The sequence below is a fragment of the Eurosta solidaginis genome, chromosome 1 (assembly GCF_040869045.1).
Source record: "Eurosta solidaginis isolate ZX-2024a chromosome 1, ASM4086904v1, whole genome shotgun sequence".
Classification (NCBI taxonomy): Eukaryota; Metazoa; Arthropoda; class Insecta; order Diptera; family Tephritidae; genus Eurosta; species Eurosta solidaginis.
The window spans coordinates 96,781,715-96,800,098 of NC_090319.1; the positions used below are offsets into that span (position 1 = coordinate 96,781,715).

Sequence of the window (18,384 nt, forward strand, 5' to 3'; positions counted from 1 at the left end):
GAAACAACAATGGCAACCCAGATTTTCCCGTTAAATTAGAGTGCCTTTTTGTTATGCAAATTATACAGCCTTCCTGTGATGCATTTTAATCGAGATTATGATACAATATAGAATATTTAATGGTTCATCTAATGACCTGATTAGATCAAAGTTTAAAAAATGGCACACTCACGCTTCTGGCAATCAAGTGACGATATGTACAGTGTGCGCCAAAACTAAAGCACCGAAGTCTCTGTTGCTTTTGGTTAAGTAAAATCTTAAATGCAAGTTCTTAATTCAATGGGGCGTATACTCTAAATTAGTTGCAACTTTTTTGACAGATAGCCCATTGGAAGTTTTGTCAAAAAGCTACAACTAACTTTAAGTACCCACTTAATTCTGACTATGGATATGCCCCAATATTTTGCTTTTATTTGTGAAGACCACATCGACAGCTGAGTGGAACATCACCGTATTTCAAAACATTTTTCGAAAATTCCCTTTCTCAGAAATTGTTTCACGAGCGCCTTAAATTAGAACTTGTTTCAAAAATGCCCTATTTCAAAACTTGGTTCAAGAACGTCCTATCTCAGAACGAGTTTCAGAAACGTCCTATCTCAGCTGCAAGTGTATTTAATTTTCGTTCAAATATGACCTTTTGTCCACTCATTCTAAGATACGGCGTTTTGGAACTAAGTTATAAAATAGGGCGTTTTAGGAAAAAATTCTAAGTTAAGGCGTTCTTGAAACAATTTCTGAGAAAGGGCATTTTTTTTTAAATGTTTTGAAACAAGGTGATCTCCCACTCAGCCGTCGATATACTAAACATTTATATATTATATTGAGTATATGTTCTTCCTTAATAAAAGAGACTTAACATCCTAGAACTTATTATTTGACTTTTGTTGAGCTATGTAGATGTTCTGAAAGGAATTTCGGTGCTTTATTTATGTCGCACACTATATATCATAAATTTCACCAACAGACTTCAATATTTACTCTTGGAGAGCTCATTAATAATGCAATACAATAAAGAATAATAAAGGCATGCTTTAGATAAGCGCCTATAAACTTCCCCTCTTATCCATAAAAAAATAAAATAGGTTTAATGTCATTTTAAAATGCTTTATAAACCTTCAATATTTTATATGAATAATGGGATTAAATAAGTATACCCCCTTATACATAAAAAATCATGAGGGTTTATAAAGATTTTTAAAATGACATTTCCATACAAATTTCCAATTATAAGAGCTTAATAAACCTATTTTATTTTTTTTATGAATAAGGGGTATAATTTATAACAAACATAAAATAATATTTCTTTTTATCTAATAATATATTGGGTAATATGAACAAAAGAGTTTGCTAATAGACTTCAATATTTGGACGCTTTAAGAGCTTATTAAATTCATTAAATGTATACTTTCAATAACGGCCTGTATTAGGCTGAGGCGATTTGGCAATTTATACCGTGCTGTCGAAATTATAGTTCCTCATGTTCGTACCAACCAAAAATTTAATGTTGTTATACAAAAAATTAAAAACTTAGAAGGAATCATTCGCAAATCTAATCTTTTCCATTTTGAATTCAGAAAACGTCAACTGAATTTCAGAATAGGTAATTGGATTTCAGAATAGGCAATTGAAATTCAGAATGTGTGAAGTGGATTTCAAAAATAGACAATTCAATTTCGGAAGGCATCAATTGGATTTCAGATATCAAACAATTTATTACGCAAAGTTGGAAAATAATTTGTAAGTTCAAGGCATTTCATAAATTCATTTAAATGTAAAATGGTTCGAAAAGTATTTTCTGAAATCCACTTGACGATTTCTGAAATCCAATTCACACATTCTGAATTCCAATTACCTATTCTGAAATCAAATTAACATATTCTGAAATCCAGATAACTATTCTTAATCCAAATAACAAATTTTGAAATTCAATTAACTATTCTGAAAGGTGTAGTTGACCGATCAATTATGTACCTATTAATTTGGCAATGAGTGTATGTTGTAGACCAATTTTTTGTTCGTACCAACATAAGGAATCATAATTTCGACGGCGCGGTCTAGCCTGCTTACTTAAATATAATTTGTAACAATTTTTCATGAGGACGATATGTGATCACAGGTGGTGCACTGACGTACAGACCAATTTATTCTGTGGTCTGGCTGGATTTGTGTTCCACGATTTTCTGTAGAAGGATACTGTTTATGTGAAGACACATGTCATCTCCGACAGAACGTGGCAGCTTATTTAGCAGCCAGTCAAAAGTCGATAATGCCTGGGCGTATGGGGATTTCTTACGATCCTCCAAAAACTCCTCTTGCTTATTTAAAATTCTATTGAAGCGCCCCCACTTCTCATCTGGACTTTGAGATAACGTATACGGTTTCGAACGCTTTGGATTCTGTAAATACAAAATGATAGGACTATTTATATATTTTATTTATTTATTATTTATAGAACATCATGCTGTTGCGCATATTGCCAGACATCAACGCAGAATGTGATGCTGGTGCAAATGCGCAATACTGCTGTCGATATTACCATCTGCACCCATACTCACATAGTCGTATTGGGAATCGTTGTCACTAATTTGCGTGCTGTTCAAGTCCTCTGAGGGATCTAAGGGAGATTGGCTTGATTCCTCACTGAAATTCGATAAAGATGTTAATGTCCTGCAAGGGAGTACATGTACAATGTTAACATTTTTTGAAGTATACACACAGAATTCATGACAATGGATCAAACTTCAAAAACTTTTTTTTATCAAAACTTGAATTTTTTTATCCGAATTTCAAAAAATTTTTCGAATATGCAGTTTTGTAATGTCCAAGTTAGAAGTTTCTCAGAAGTTTCCCCGAATTTTCAAAACTTTTTTTGTAGACAGTGTTGGTTATTTTCTTAAAAAAAATAAAAATATTTCGTTTTTTATTCGATATTCAAAAGTTTCATTTCGTTGATATCAAAGTAAAAAAAATTGATTTTTAGAGTTTGAGTATGTTTTTCCATACAAAAAACGCTCAAAAAATTACTAAAAAATTCTAAGTTTTTGATGTTGTTTCTGATGCCAACATAACGAATTTAAAAAAATTTCGTTGTCGAAAAAAAAAAATTTGTTTATTTCGTTGTGCAGCCTTGTTTTCTTCCATACAACTCATGCACAAAAAGTGATTTTTCAATCAAAACATATGGAAAAAATACTCAACACTCTCGACAAAAAAAAATTCTGAAATTTCGGGGAAACTTATGAGGTACTTCTAACTTACACATCTATCTATATATATAAAAATCAAATTATGTATGTATGTATGTAGGTATAGATCGAGTTGCGTCCTAAACGTATCGACCGATCACAACCAAATTTGCACAACCCACTAGAAACCTTCCAAGGATGGTCATAGGCTAAAAATAATATCGATATATAAAAGGGGCGTGGCACCTCCCATGCAAAATGAATATTTAGTACTACATAACTCTGAATATATTCATGCTAGAACATTGAAATTCAGTAAGAAGTTATATGAGGTCAATCCCCAACACAAACAAAATGTGGGGAGGGGGAGGTCATCGGGAAGTTAGTTAAAAGTGGATTGCAAAATTACATTCGTTTTTGTGAAACGTTTGGCAAGAATGCCATTTCCCCGGCAAACTCCCAATATAGCCGCATCCAACGCAGCGCCGCCGCTACTGCCACTCTTTTGCCGCTTGGATGCTCTGGCGTGGTAGCAATAGCTTTCCCGAAGGGTGGTCCACGCATCTTTGCTTTCAATCACTAATGTAAATAACACATAGAATTAAATGTGATACTTTGCATTTGCTCACAATTGTTAAAACATGTCCAAAAATGTCGCGAGAGGTATATAAAGATAGGTTTTGACTTCCGTACCAATAACACACTTGCAGTTTTCGGAACACGCAATACTTGTGCGTACACGAACCAAATGGAAATTACAGAAAATTTCCAACTTTGCTTGCAAATACCTATTTATAAAAGACAAAACGCGTCTTTTGACACCCCTCCATATATTTTTGGACGTGGTTTAACAGTTTTGAGCTAAAGTAAATAATTACCAATTAAAATACACAAATATGGTAATTGTTTACTTTAGCTCACAACTGCAAAAACCCGACCAAAAATATCGGGAGAGGTGTCAAAAGACGAGTTTTGATCCCAGGACCACGACTCCGAGAGCGGAAACTCAAAATTTTATTTCTGTCAAAAGTTATTTCCAAAAAACCGAAAAATGGCCCCGGAGCGCTTCGAAACCGGGGGTGGGATCCATAGTTTTCTTGCGCAGAACATCTTTCTGCATTGGCGGCCTTCGGCCACGCATATAAAAAATTACCCTGGGTACCCACAGTTTTTCTTGTGGGTACTACAAAGCCATCAAAATAACAACCACATGAAAATTTTCAATTTTGTTTGCAAATATCGGTAATAGTCTAGTTGAGGGGTCGACTGCTAATACGCTACGACGCGTCTTGACATCAGTATTAATAATCCGAAGGCGGAAAATAAAAATTTCAACTCGTTCAAAAGATATTAACGAAAAACCGAAAAAAGACTCGCGGGTACCTCCGAAACCGGGGGTGGGATCCATAGTATTTTTGCGCAGAACGCCTTTCTGCGTTGGCGGCCTTCGGCCGCGCTTATAAAAAATAACCCTGGGCTACGCCATGCCAAGTCCGAGTGTGTGGTATAACCGTGGATACCGCCACGGTGATGCACAATTTTTTTAAGGGTACTAACACAACAACAACCACATGAAAATCGCCAACTTCAAATATCTCCGGACAGAGACAAAATTTTTCTTTTCCGCCTTCGGATTATTGTTCTCGAGATTAATACGCGTCTTTTGACACTTATCTCGATATTTTTTGACGCGTATTAGCAGTCGATCCCTCAACTAGACTATTACCCAAATATCTCCGAAACGAAATAAAATTTTGAATTTCCGCCTTCGGATTCGTGATCCTGGGTGCAAAGCGCGTATTTTTACTCCTCTCCCGATATTTTTGGACGAGTTTTAGCAGTTGTGAGCTAAAGTAAACAATTACCACAAATATACATACAAAAAGTTTTATTAACATACCTTCTTTCCCAAGGGAGCTACTTAAGTGGACCCAGGCCTGATCCACTGCATTTTTGTTGCAATGCAATGGATCAGAAGTATCCCATATCCTGGGCCACTCTTTCACTTCCCTTATCAAAGTCCGTTTCTCCTCCGCCGTGAAATTTAATACGCGCTTTTTGCGTTTTGGTGCTGCAGCAATATTTATTTCCATTTCTGAAATAAAATAATAATTATTTATTGCAGAAAAATTAAAAAACCATTTGCTTACCTAATTTTTCCAGTTGTTTACCTTTTTTTCTTCAATAAATATATGGCACTTGACATATTTCTTGCGGAAACCGGTGTTGCCGTATGTAAATTTAATGGAAAAATAGTAGTAAAGTATCGTACTAAATTTCTTGTAAACTGCGTACTACTTTAAGAAAATTTACCACAAGGAATTTTCTTGAGCATTTTTTATATGGAATTTATACTTTCCTTTGATCTGCGTACCACGCTTAAGGAATTGACCTCCAGATTCTTGTGTTACCAAAATATAGTGAACTTGTGTACAGAAATTCAAATTAAAAAGTTTTTCACAATAATTTGAAAAACTACGTTTTCTCTGCTTTTTACACTTAAAGGAGTAACCCTCCGTAATAAATTAAACTTTTAATGAAAATCAATAACTCTGAACTGAACACTTTTCGCCATGATATAAAATTAAAATTCTGTGGAACAGGAGCAACACCTTTGTGACTACATAAACCCTGTTTCAATCTTTGACGTCTCTGCACAGAACCCTAATTGACCGTTTTCAACCGAAACAACAATGGCAACCCAGATTTTCCCGTTATGCTCACTTAAGCGAGTTCCTGTCAGAAAGAAGTCAACACACTTGTACTTGTACACTATGCCTCTGAATCATTGTGAATGATAACAAAGTGTGATATCTTATCTGTCAAATGCCTGACAGGATGTTCAATATGGCTACTTTTTAGCGTTTTGACAAGGTGTTCAATATGGCGGCGCCTATCTTCAGCGGGTGATAGAAAGAGATACAGAATGAGACAGCGATAGTCAAATACAAATCAGGTGATCCAATCACTTTAATTTTGACGTCTATGCGGAAGATATCTCACTTGGTTATCATTCATAATGCTCTGAACATGGTACAATGGTATTGTACCATGGCTCTGAATTTCCTTTTCGGGTTTTCGAAAAATGTCAAGAAAACAAAGAAAATGTGTCTGTATCATTTTTCAATTGCAAGAGGTTTAAGGGCCAATTAATGGTGACTTATCCATAACCAGATAAAACAGCTGATCGAACCAATCTTATGGAAATCAATCACAAATCACGCACAGAAGATTGCGCATGTAAACAAAACATCAGCTGTTTTTTATGGGCAATTCAGACGACATTTTCCTTTATCTCTTGTTTTATTCTCTCTATCCTTCATTCGCTCAAGCAGTCAACTGTGACGTAGTTGCACAGAACGAGCAATTTTGAACTCGTTAATGCGCAATCTGGGTGAGTGATTTGTGGAGCGAATGAAAGAAAGAGAAAAAAAATAAGAGATAAAGGAAAATGACGCATGAATTGCCCATAAAAAACAGCTGATATTTTGCTTACATGCGCAATCTTTTGTGCGTGATTTGTGGTGGAAATCAATATAATGGATTAATGGTGGCAGACCATAACGGTAAAGCCATAACCATCCCTTCAAAAAACGCGAGTACTCTATAAATAATGTAAGGAATACTCCTTTGGGAGTATAGGACTGCTCCAAATCTAATCTGTATTCATACAAAAAATGTGCTCCAATTAACATTGCGATGTCCTAGGAGAGGAGTAGGTGATCCCACTCTCGCTTTGTTTGTGAGTATTCCATAGAGTACATACGTGAGAGTACTTTCCAAAGTACTTTCACTGTAGTACTCCATGGAGCACCCACAGAGGATCATATGCCAAAGTACTAAAGAGGAATTGTGTTTGAAAGAATTATCGAATTTAAAATGAAAGTAAATGAAGAGGGGCAATACAACTTTTATATTTTATACTACGAATATTCTTATGTTATTTAGCATATGCGTGAATAAAGAAACTAATATAATACGCATACGCATACGTGAATAAAGAAACTAATATAATATGTATACATAAAACCAGTGCGCTGTTGCATTTTATCAGAGTTGCCAAAGTAAAATTTTATTCTTAGTTATTTGCATGCAATATTTTACTTTTGGCAACTCTCTTCGATCGTCATCGTGTCGTGATCACTGTCGTTAAAAAACGAACAATGATCGGCTGATGGTGATCCGCAAACGCATTGCAAAAGAGTATTGTTAGAGTACTCCAACATGAAGAAAATGGAACACGTAATCCAACAATTTTTGCTGGGATATCATAGCCAACCAATTGGTTTTTGGTTTCTCGCCATATACATAACCTAAAAATATTTGAGTTGGAGAATTTAATAACTTTTTGTACCGGATTCCAATCAGCTCGATGCCTGACCCATAAGGTTATACTGCCGGAATGCATACGATTCCGGTTAGTGACTCATGAAAAAGCATGTTTTTTACGTTGTTGGAATGCACCAGATTCCAATCAACACAGTACTGTCTTGTTCCTTCTTAATGATACATGTTGATAAATGTTCCTCCATCCTTAAGCGAGATAGTTCCTGTTTTTTATCGAAGGAATAAAATGCCGGCAAATTAAATTAGCTTGTATCTCTTAAATTAGATAGGCAAGTATTGCATTACGTATAGTGCCAAAAGTACATTCAAGACTGATGCAGCTATACAAGTCATTGTAGTGCGCGCACCAGATAAGAAGAGGATTATTTTTAGCAAAGTTTCGTCGACAAAGGGGTAAATAGAAAGGAACGTAGTGTCTCGATACTCTAGGGGGAACCGCAAAAAACAAGCAGCTGAGGAGGTCATCGCAATCAATTTCTCCAATAATGAGCTTATGGATGAACAATACCCCCAGTAATATTCTCCGATTTTCCAGAGTGGGTAAGTTAATAAGAAGAAGTGTACTTCTGTATGGAGGAAGGTGGAGACTTGAGTCCCAATTAAGGCCGCGCAATGCAAATATCAAAAATTGCTTTTGAACTGACTCAAGACGCTTTATATGCTTTTGAGAAACAGGGGACCAAACGCATGATCAATACTCGAGTATTGGACGAACCAGCGATGTGTAAAGAACCTTAGTGAGGTACGGATCATCGAACTCTTTAGCCCATCTTTTAACAAATCCAAGTAAACCCAACGCTTTGTTGGCTATAGATGAAATATGCATGTTAAAATTCAATTTCGGATCAAAAAGGACACCTAGATCATTTGCAATAGATATACGCTCCAAAGGCGTACCATCTATTACATAAGATTTCAATGCTGGCTTCACTCGGTGAAATGTCATATGTTTACATTTAGAGCAATTTAAAGTTGGTAAATTTGTTGTGCACCAACATTGGAACGAGTCCAAGTCGGCCTGAAGAAGATCCAAGGAACTCAAATCGGTAGGACAGTAAGTGTAGCAAAGTTTTACATCATCCGCATACATTATAGTATGGGAATATAATATTGTCTGTGGCAAGTCATTAATGAAAAGGGCAAAGAGCAAAGGGCCTAGATGACTTCCCTGGGGTACGCCGACAGATTGCACTTGAACAGGACTTTTTGGGTCCGGTTAGAAAGACAGCTTTTCAGCCACATTAATAGGTGAAACGGAAAGCCCAGTAAATCAAGCTTATGAATAAGCAACTCATGGTTGACGGTATCAAATGCTTTGCTGAAGTCCGTGTAGATGACATCCGTTTGCTTGTTCGCTAAAAATCCTTCCATAACTATAGAGGTGAATACAAGCAAATTTGTAGTGGTTGACCTTTGACGAATAAAACCGTATTGGCATGCAGATAAAAGACTAGAACACTGATATTGCAGTTGACTGGTGACAATCTGTTCAAAAACTTTAGGAATGGCTGAAAGTTTAGCAATACCCCTGTAGTTTTCAACTTTTGACCTACTACCTTTTTTATGCAGGGGTATAATAAAAGACTGTTTCCAAAGTGCCGGGAATGACGCAGATCCCAGAGATAGCTCAAATAATTTTAAAATAGGCTCATACATGTTTTCGGCGCAGTACCTAAGCACGCAAATAGGAACACCGTCCGGTCCCGGAGAAAAGGTGGGCTTCAAAGATTGAAGACTCTGAAGAACAATATTACCATCAACAACATTTACAACAACTCAAGTAATTTTTATAACAAAGCTGATTAAGACGGTGAAATTTAGAACGAGCTATTAGATATTTAGAGAGGTCTGCAGATGCTCCAGATTTCTTGAACCTCTTATAAAGCCTATATTTAATGTTATTAAGTCTGATAAGTTGCCTTGAAAACCAAGGGGGCTTATTCGAACATAGGGTATAGCGAGTAGGAATGCAGGTATCAAAGAAGCCATCAAGCGTACTGTAAAATATAGAGATAGCCGAATCGACATCAGTGCAAGCATAGAGATCCGACCAATCATGGGAAGCCAACAGATCATTGAGCATAATGAAATTCGCTTTGTAGAAGCATCTAGATCGGGGACGAGACTGTACTTGAATCCTACGGGGTAGGCTGATATCAAGTGATATCTCTAGCGTAGGGTGAAGAGGGTCTTCTGGAAGGGATAAAGGTAGTATTCGCGTAAGGGCAGTACCCACCGAGCATTCCACAAATACTAAATCCAGCATTTTATTTCCACTATTTGGAACATTGTTAATCTGTAAAAGAGATGAGTCTAACAAGCAATTGAGAAACTCATGTTGAGCAGTGGGAGTTAAAAAGTTTGAATCACTTATATTAACCCAACTAACTGTTGGCAAGTTAAAGTCACCAACAACAACAAGTCGATCGTTATCTCCCAACTGCGAATGCAAATCACAGATGGCCGAGCTATGGCTAGCATAAACATCCATATCCGAACGAGGTGGTATATACGAACAGCAAACAATTACGCTATAGCTACCGAATGAAAGCCTAACTGGTATGAATTCGATATGAGAGATATTGTCCAGCGAAATCAACTCAGACGATAGGTTAGATTCAACAGCAATAAGGACACCTCCCGCTCTAGAGATGCGATCACGCCGATAAACAGCATATTTATTTGAAAAAACCTCAGAATTGTAATTATCAGGCTTTAGCCAGGTCTCCGTAAAAGCTACAACTTGTGCAGAAAAGTTGCAAGAATTAAGGAAGAATGGAACAAGTTTTGATCGTAAACCACGAACATTTTGGTAATTAATGAGAAGACGGGACTGATCAGCAATTACCTTTGTGTTGTTATTACTGTGTTCGTCATACCGTTTTTTGGCTGTAATAAAACAGGTTCGGCCCTCGCCTTTCTCGTGAACAAGTGAACCACAGTATGCTTGGGCCAAAAAGAGGAATCAAGTACCTTATCGAAATATTCATCTGAAAGGGATATTTTAAATGAGGAGATGTCTCTCTCATATTTAAAGTTAAATTTATACACATTGATGTTACTAGTGGGTGCAACACCAAGTTTAGAGCAAACGTAATGAGCAATGTCATTTTCGGTAAGCGAGGCGTGTAATCGGGACACAAATACAGCCCTACGAGGTGGCACGGCAGTCACCTGCAAAAGAGTAGCGGATAGCGCACCAGAGAGCTGGGAAGGTGCGGCCGTTATAGCGTTGGTTATCGAGCTCGTACTATTTTTTTCAGGTACACTTGTATCGCTAGCAACAACCCCAGTATCGGTAACTGTTATTGTTGGAGCTAAAGATACCGGTGGAGGTGGAGGTGTAGGATGAATTGGGGAGTCCAGCGAAATCAACATTGGTGACGTAGAACAAACAGCCGCAAAGGTACCACTATTAGTTCGTGCATCGTTTAATTTGTCAGAGATCGTCTCACTGGAAGTCTCGACACAACCTTGTGGAGATTCTTGTGGAGATTCCTGATCTGCATTGTTCATAACGTCTTTGGTAAGCCTGTTCGTATCAGTCAACGCGGTTGAAGGGACATTCGTAGGAGGACAGCAGTTGGACGAGTTTTAGCAGTTGTGAGCTAAAGTAAACAATTACCACAAATATACATACAAAAAGTTTTATTAACATACCTTCTTTCCCAAGGGAGCTACTTAAGTGGACCCAGGCCTGATCCACTGCATTTTTGTTGCAATGCAATGGATCAGAAGTATCCCATATCCTGGGCCACTCTTTCACTTCCCTTATCAAAGCCCGTTTCTCCTCCGCCGTGAAATTTAATACGCGCTTTTTGCGTTTTGGTGCTGCAGCAATATTTATTTCCATTTCTGAAATAAAATAATAATTATTTATTGCAGAAAAATTAAAAAACCATTTGCTTACCTAATTTTTCCAGTTGTTTACCTTTTTTTCTTCAATAAATATATGGCACTTGACATATTTCTTGCGGAAACCGGTGTTGCCGTATGTAAATTTAATGGAAAAATAGTAGTAAAGTATCGTACTAAATTTCTTGTAAACTGCGTACTACTTTAAGAAAATTTACCACAAGGAATTTTCTTGAGCGTTTTTTATATGGAATTTATACTTTCTTGTGATCTGCGTACCACGCTTAAGGAATTGACCTCCAGATTCTTGTGTTACCAAAATATAGTGAACTTGTGTACAGAAATTCAAATTAAAAAGTTTTTCACAATAATTTGAAAAACTACGTTTTCTCTGCTTTTTACACTTAAAGGAGTAACCCTCCATAATAAATTAAACTTTTAATGAAAATCAATAACTCTGAACTGAACACTTTTCGCCATGATATAAAATTAAAATTCTGTGGAACAGGAGCAACACCTTTGTGACTACATAAACCCTGTTTCAATCTTTGACGTCTCTGCACAGAACCCTAATTGACCGTTTTCAACCGAAACAACAATGGCAACCCAGATTTTCCCGTTATGGTCACTTAAGCGAGTTCCTGTCAGAAAGAAGTCAACACACTTGTACTTGTACACTATGCCTCTGAATCATTGTGAATGATAACAAAGTGTGATATCTTATCTGTCAAATGCCTGACAGGATGTTCAATATGGCTACTTTTTAGCGTTTTGACAAGGTGTTCAATATGGCGGCGCCTATCTTCAGCGGGTGATAGAAAGAGATACAGAATGAGACAGCGATAGTCAAATACAAATCAGGTGATCCAATCACTTTAATTTTGACGTCTATGCGGAAGATATCTCACTTGGTTATCATTCATAATGCTCTGAACATGGTACAATGGTATTGTACCATGGCTCTGAATTTCCTTTTCGGGTTTTCGAAAAATGTCAAGAAAACAAAGAAAATGTGTCTGTATCATTTTTCAATTGCAAGAGGTTTAAGGGCCAATTAATGGTGACTTATCCATAACCAGATAAAACAGCTGATCGAACCAATCTTATGGAAATCAATCACAAATCACGCACAGAAGATTGCGCATGTAAACAAAACATCAGCTGTTTTTTATAGGCAATTCAGACGACATTTTCCTTTATCTCTTGTTTTATTCTCTCTATCCTTCATTCGCTCAAGCAGTCAACTGTGACGTAGTTGCACAGAACGAGCAATTTTGAACTCGTTAATGCGCAATCTGGGTGAGTGATTTGTGGAGCGAATGAAAGAAAGAGAAAAAAATAAGAGATAAAGGAAAATGACGTATGAATTGCCCATAAAAAACAGCTGATATTTTGCTTACATGCGCAATCTTTTGTGCGTGATTTGTGGTGGAAATCAATATAATGGATTAATGGTGGCAGACCATAACGGTAAAGCCATAACCATCCCTTCAAAAAACGCGAGTACTCTATAAATAATGTAAGGAATACTCCTTTGGGAGTATAGGACTGCTCCAAATCTAATCTGTATTCATACAAAAAATGTGCTCCAATTAACATTGCGATGTCCTAGGAGAGGAGTAGGTGATCCCACTCTCGCTTTGTTTGTGAGTATTCCATAGAGTACATACGTGAGAGTACTTTCCAAAGTACTTTCACTGTAGTACTCCATGGAGCACCCACAGAGGATCATATGCCAAAGTACTAAAGAGGAATTGTGTTTGAAAGAATTATCGAATTTAAAATGAAAGTAAATGAAGAGGGGCAATACAACTTTTATATTTTATACTACGAATATTCTTATGTTATTTAGCATATGCGTGAATAAAGAAACTAATATAATACGCATACGCATACGTGAATAAAGAAACTAATATAATATGTATACATAAAACCAGTGCGCTGTTGCATTTTATCAGAGTTGCCAAAGTAAAATTTTATTCTTAGTTATTTGCATGCAATATTTTACTTTTGGCAACTCTCTTCGATCGTCATCGTGTCGTGATCACTGTCGTTAAAAAACGAACAATGATCGGCTGATGGTGATCCGCAAACGCATTGCAAAAGAGTATTGTTAGAGTACTCCAACATGAAGAAAATGGAACACGTAATCCAACAATTTTTGCTGGGATATCATAGCCAACCAATTGGTTTTTGGTTTCTCGCCATATACATAACCTAAAAATATTTGAGTTGGAGAATTTAATAACTTTTTGTACCGGATTCCAATCAGCTCGATGCCTGACCCATAAGATTATACTGCCGGAATGCATACGATTCCGGTTAGTGACTCATGAAAAAGCATGTTTTTTACGTTGTTGGAATGCACCAGATTCCAATCAACACAGTACTGTCTTGTTCCTTCTTAATGATACATGTTGATAAATGTTCCTCCATCCTTAAGCGAGATAGTTCCTGTTTTTTATCGAAGGAATAAAATGCCGGCAAATTAAATTAGCTTGTATCTCTTAAATTAGATAGGCAAGTATTGCATTACGTATAGTGCCAAAAGTACATTCAAGACTGATGCAGCTATACAAGTCATTGTAGTGCGCGCACCAGATAAGAAGAGGATTATTTTTAGCAAAGTTTCGTCGACAAAGGGGTAAATAGAAAGGAACGTAGTGTCTCGATACTCTAGGGGGAACCGCAAAAAACAAGCAGCTGAGGAGGTCATCGGAATCAATTTCTCCAATAATGAGCTTATGGATGAACAATACCCCCAGTAATATTCTCCGATTTTCCAGAGTGGGTAAGTTAATAAGAAGAAGTGTACTTCTGTATGGAGGAAGGTGGAGACTTGAGTCCCAATTAAGGCCGCGCAATGCAAATATCAAAAATTGCTTTTGAACTGACTCAAGACGCTTTATATGCTTTTGAGAAACAGGGGACCAAACGCATGATCAATACTCGAGTATTGGACGAACCAGCGATGTGTAAAGAACCTTAGTGAGGTACGGATCATCGAACTCTTTAGCCCATCTTTTAACAAATCCAAGTAAACCCAACGCTTTGTTGGCTATAGATGAAATATGCATGTTAAAATTCAATTTCGGATCAAAAAGGACACCTAGATCATTTGCAATAGATATACGCTCCAAAGGCGTACCATCTATTACATAAGATTTCAATGCTGGCTTCACTCGGTGAAATGTCATATGTTTACATTTAGAGCAATTTAAAGTTGGTAAATTTGTTGTGCACCAACATTGGAACGAGTCCAAGTCGGCCTGAAGAAGATCCAAGGAACTCAAATCGGTAGGACAGTAAGTGTAGCAAAGTTTTACATCATCCGCATACATTATAGTATGGGAATATAATATTGTCTGTGGCAAGTCATTAATGAAAAGGGCAAAGAGCAAAGGGCCTAGATGACTTCCCTGGGGTACGCCGACAGATTGCACTTGAACAGGACTTTTTGGGTCCGGTTAGAATGACAGCTTTTCAGCCACATTAATAGGTGAAACGGAAAGCCCAGTAAATCAAGCTTATGAATAAGCAACTCATGGTTGACGGTATCAAATGCTTTGCTGAAGTCCGTGTAGATGACATCCGTTTGCTTGTTCGCTAAAAATCCTTCCATAACTATAGAGGTGAATACAAGCAAATTTGTAGTGGTTGACCTTTGACGAATAAAACCGTATTGGCATGCAGATAAAAGACTAGAACACTGATATTGCAGTTGACTGGTGACAATCTGTTCAAAGACTTTAGGAATGGCTGAAAGTTTAGCAATACCCCTGTAGTTTTCAACTTTTGACCTACTACCTTTTTTATGCAGGGGTATAATAAAAGACTGTTTCCAAAGTGCCGGGAATGACGCAGATCCCAGAGATAGCTCAAATAATTTTAAAATAGGCTCATACATGTTTTCGGCGCAGTACCTAAGCACGCAAATAGGAACACCGTCCGGTCCCGGAGAAAAGGTGGGCTTCAAAGATTGAAGACTCTGAAGAACAATATTACCATCAATAGCAGGATTCCTAATGTAATTTGAGCTATCTAAGTGATAGGGATATTGACCGGAATGAAAACCACTGGATGGATACGTGGACTTAAAGAACTCAGAAAATAGTTCAGCAACGTCGTCATCAGTGCAAGCTTTTTTACCTCCAAAGGTTAATGAGGAAGGATACCCAGAAGTTTTCCGCTTTGAATTTACGAAACTGTAAAACTTTTTTGGATTTCTAAAAAATTGGGCTTTACAACAACTCAAGTAATTTTTATAACAAAGCTGATTAAGACGGTGAAATTTAGAACGAGCTATTAGATATTTAGAGAGGTCTGCAGATGCTCCAGATTTCTTGAACCTCTTATAAAGCCTATATTTAATGTTATTAAGTCTGATAAGTTGCCTTGAAAACCAAGGGGGCTTATTCGAACATAGGGTATAGCGAGTAGGAATGCAGGTATCAAAGAAGCCATCAAGCGTACTGTAAAATATAGAGATAGCCGAATCGACATCAGTGCAAGCATAGAGATCCGACCAATCATGGGAAGCCAACAGATCATTGAGCATAATGAAATTCGCTTTGTAGAAGCATCTAGATCGGGGACGAGACTGTACTTGAATCCTACGGGGTAGGCTGATATCAAGTGATATCTCTAGCGTAGGGTGAAGAGGGTCTTCTGGAAGGGATAAAGGTAGTATTCGCGTAAGGGCAGTACCCACCGAGCATTCCACAAATACTAAATCCAGCATTTTATTTCCACTATTTGGAACATTGTTAATCTGTAAAAGAGATGAGTCTAACAAGCAATTGAGAAACTCATGTTGAGCAGTGGGAGTTAAAAAGTTTGAATCACTTATATTAACCCAACTAACTGTTGGCAAGTTAAAGTCACCAACAACAACAAGTCGATCGTTATCTCCCAACTGCGAATGCAAATCACAGATGGCCGAGCTATGGCTAGCATAAACATCCATATCCGAACGAGGTGGTATATACGAACAGCAAAAAATTATGCTATAGCTACCGAATGAAAGCCTAACTGGTATGAATTCGATATGAGAGATATTGTCCAGCGAAATCAACTCAGACGATAGGTTAGATTCAACAGCAATAAGGACACCTCCCGCTCTAGAGATGCGATCACGCCGATAAACAGCATATTTATTTGAAAAAACCTCAGAATTGTAATTATCAGGCTTTAGCCAGGTCTCCGTAAAAGCTACAACTTGTGCAGAAAAGTTGCAAGAATTAAGGAAGAATGGAACAAGTTTTGATCGTAAACCACGAACATTTTGGTAATTAATGAGAAGACGGGACTGATCAGCAATTACCTTTGTGTTGTTATTACTGTGTTCGTCATACCGTTTTTTGGCTGTAATAAAACAGGTTCGGCCCTCGCCTTTCTCGTGAACAAGTGAACCACAGTATGCTTGGGCCAAAAAGAGGAATCAAATACCTTATCGAAATATTCATCTGAAAGGGATATTTTAAATGAGGAGATGTCTCTCTCATATTTAAAGTTAAATTTATACACATTGATGTTACTAGTGGGTGCAACACCAAGTTTAGAGCAAACGTAATGAGCAATGTCATTTTCGGTAAGCGAGGCGTGTAATCGGGACACAAATACAGCCCTACGAGGTGGCACGGCAGTCACCTGCAAAAGAGTAGCGGATAGCGCACCAGAGAGCTGGGAAGGTGCGGCCGTTATAGCGTTGGTTATCGAGCTCGTACTATTTTTTTCAGGTACACTTGTATCGCTAGCAACAACCCCAGTATCGGTAACTGTTATTGTTGGGGCTAAAGATACCGGTGGAGGTGGAGGTGTAGGATGAATTGGGGAGTCCAGCGAAATCAACATTGGTGACGTAGAACAAACAGCCGCAAAGGTACCACTATTAGTTCGTGCATCGTTTAATTTGTCAGAGATCGTCTCACTGGAAGTCTCGACACAACCTTGTGGAGATTCTTGTGGAGATTCCTGATCTGCATTGTTCATAACGTCTTTGGTAAGCCTGTTCGTATCAGTCAACGCGGTTGAAGGGACATTCGTAGGAGGACAGCTTTGCCCCTGACTCGAAGACAAGTTGGAGTCATTGTTGGGCATACATTTCTTACGTTTGGGGATTCAGATATCACTTTCAATTTTTTAAAGTGAGCCTCCATCGTTTTGAATCTTTCGTTAAGGTCACGAAACCCAATAAAAATGTTGTTGAACTCTTTCTGAGTTTGCCTCATAAAAGCTCGCATGTCATTTTCTACGGAACGACAATCATGACATGTCCAGTTCAGTCCAATTTTGCTGGATATTAGGTCAACCACCCGACCACCTATGTGAGAGAAACCGGCACAGATAACATGAGCCATATTATCACAGAGCCAACAACAAACATAAGTATCACCACGGGAAATTTTCTTTTGATTGGTGCACTTCTTGACACAGCAATCCAACATAATTGCAAAGTTAAACAAACCCAAAAGAAAAATAGGCAAAAGAAACTATGAGTATAGGATAAATTGAACAGCTGTTCAAAAATTATGGGCGACAGTTATTTTGGAGCACTGGATGCAAATAATATGACCTAAAAAATCAAAAATATGCACTAAACACATAAAGAATATGCAAAAACACGGTTATCACGAATCAATCGATTAAAAGCCCGATTAACTTTACCGCCCTGCAAAAATTGTTGAATTACGTGTTCCATTTTCTTCATGTTGGAGTACTCTAACAATACTCCTTTGCAAAGCGTTTGCGGACCACCATCAGCCGATCATTGCTCGTTTTTTAACGACCGTGATCACGACACGATGACGATAGAACAGAGTTGCCAAAAGTAAAATATTGCATACAAATAACTGATAATAAAATTTTACTATGGCAACTCTGATAAAATGCAACCGCGCACTGGTTTTATGTATACATACTGTAGTGTAGAGAAATATAAGTTTCTTTATTCACGCAAATGCTAAATAACATAAGAATATTCGTAGTAAAAAATACA

The 18,384-nt window shown here is 37.4% G+C and overlaps 1 protein-coding gene across 1 annotated transcript; it reads right to left on the reverse strand.

The window, feature by feature from the left end:
* Positions 1-1,278: 1,278 nt before the first annotated feature.
* On the reverse strand, positions 1,279-5,405 carry LOC137236747 (uncharacterized). Its single transcript, XM_067759723.1, has 5 exons — positions 5,336-5,405; positions 5,086-5,280; positions 3,595-3,764; positions 2,556-2,667; positions 1,279-2,396 (listed from the first exon to the last, which is right to left on the reverse strand). Exons 3-5 carry the CDS (start codon positions 3,747-3,749, stop codon positions 2,142-2,144), a joined length of 522 nt encoding a protein of 173 aa, XP_067615824.1. The 5' UTR covers positions 3,750-3,764; positions 5,086-5,280; positions 5,336-5,405; the 3' UTR covers positions 1,279-2,141.
* Positions 5,406-18,384: the final 12,979 nt, after the last annotated feature.

Excerpts from the sequence above, each read along its gene's own strand:
- LOC137236747 (XM_067759723.1), bottom strand. The coding sequence starts at position 3,749 with ATGCGTGGACCACCCTTCGGGAAAGCTATTGCTACCACGCCAGAGCAT. Across the intron at positions 2,668-3,594 it reads AACGTTTCACAAAAACGAAT|GACATTAACATCTTTATCGA; the intron begins GTAATTTTGCAA and ends ACTCCCTTGCAG. Across the intron at positions 2,397-2,555 it reads ACGATTCCCAATACGACTAT|AATCCAAAGCGTTCGAAACC; the intron begins GTGAGTATGGGT and ends TTGTATTTACAG.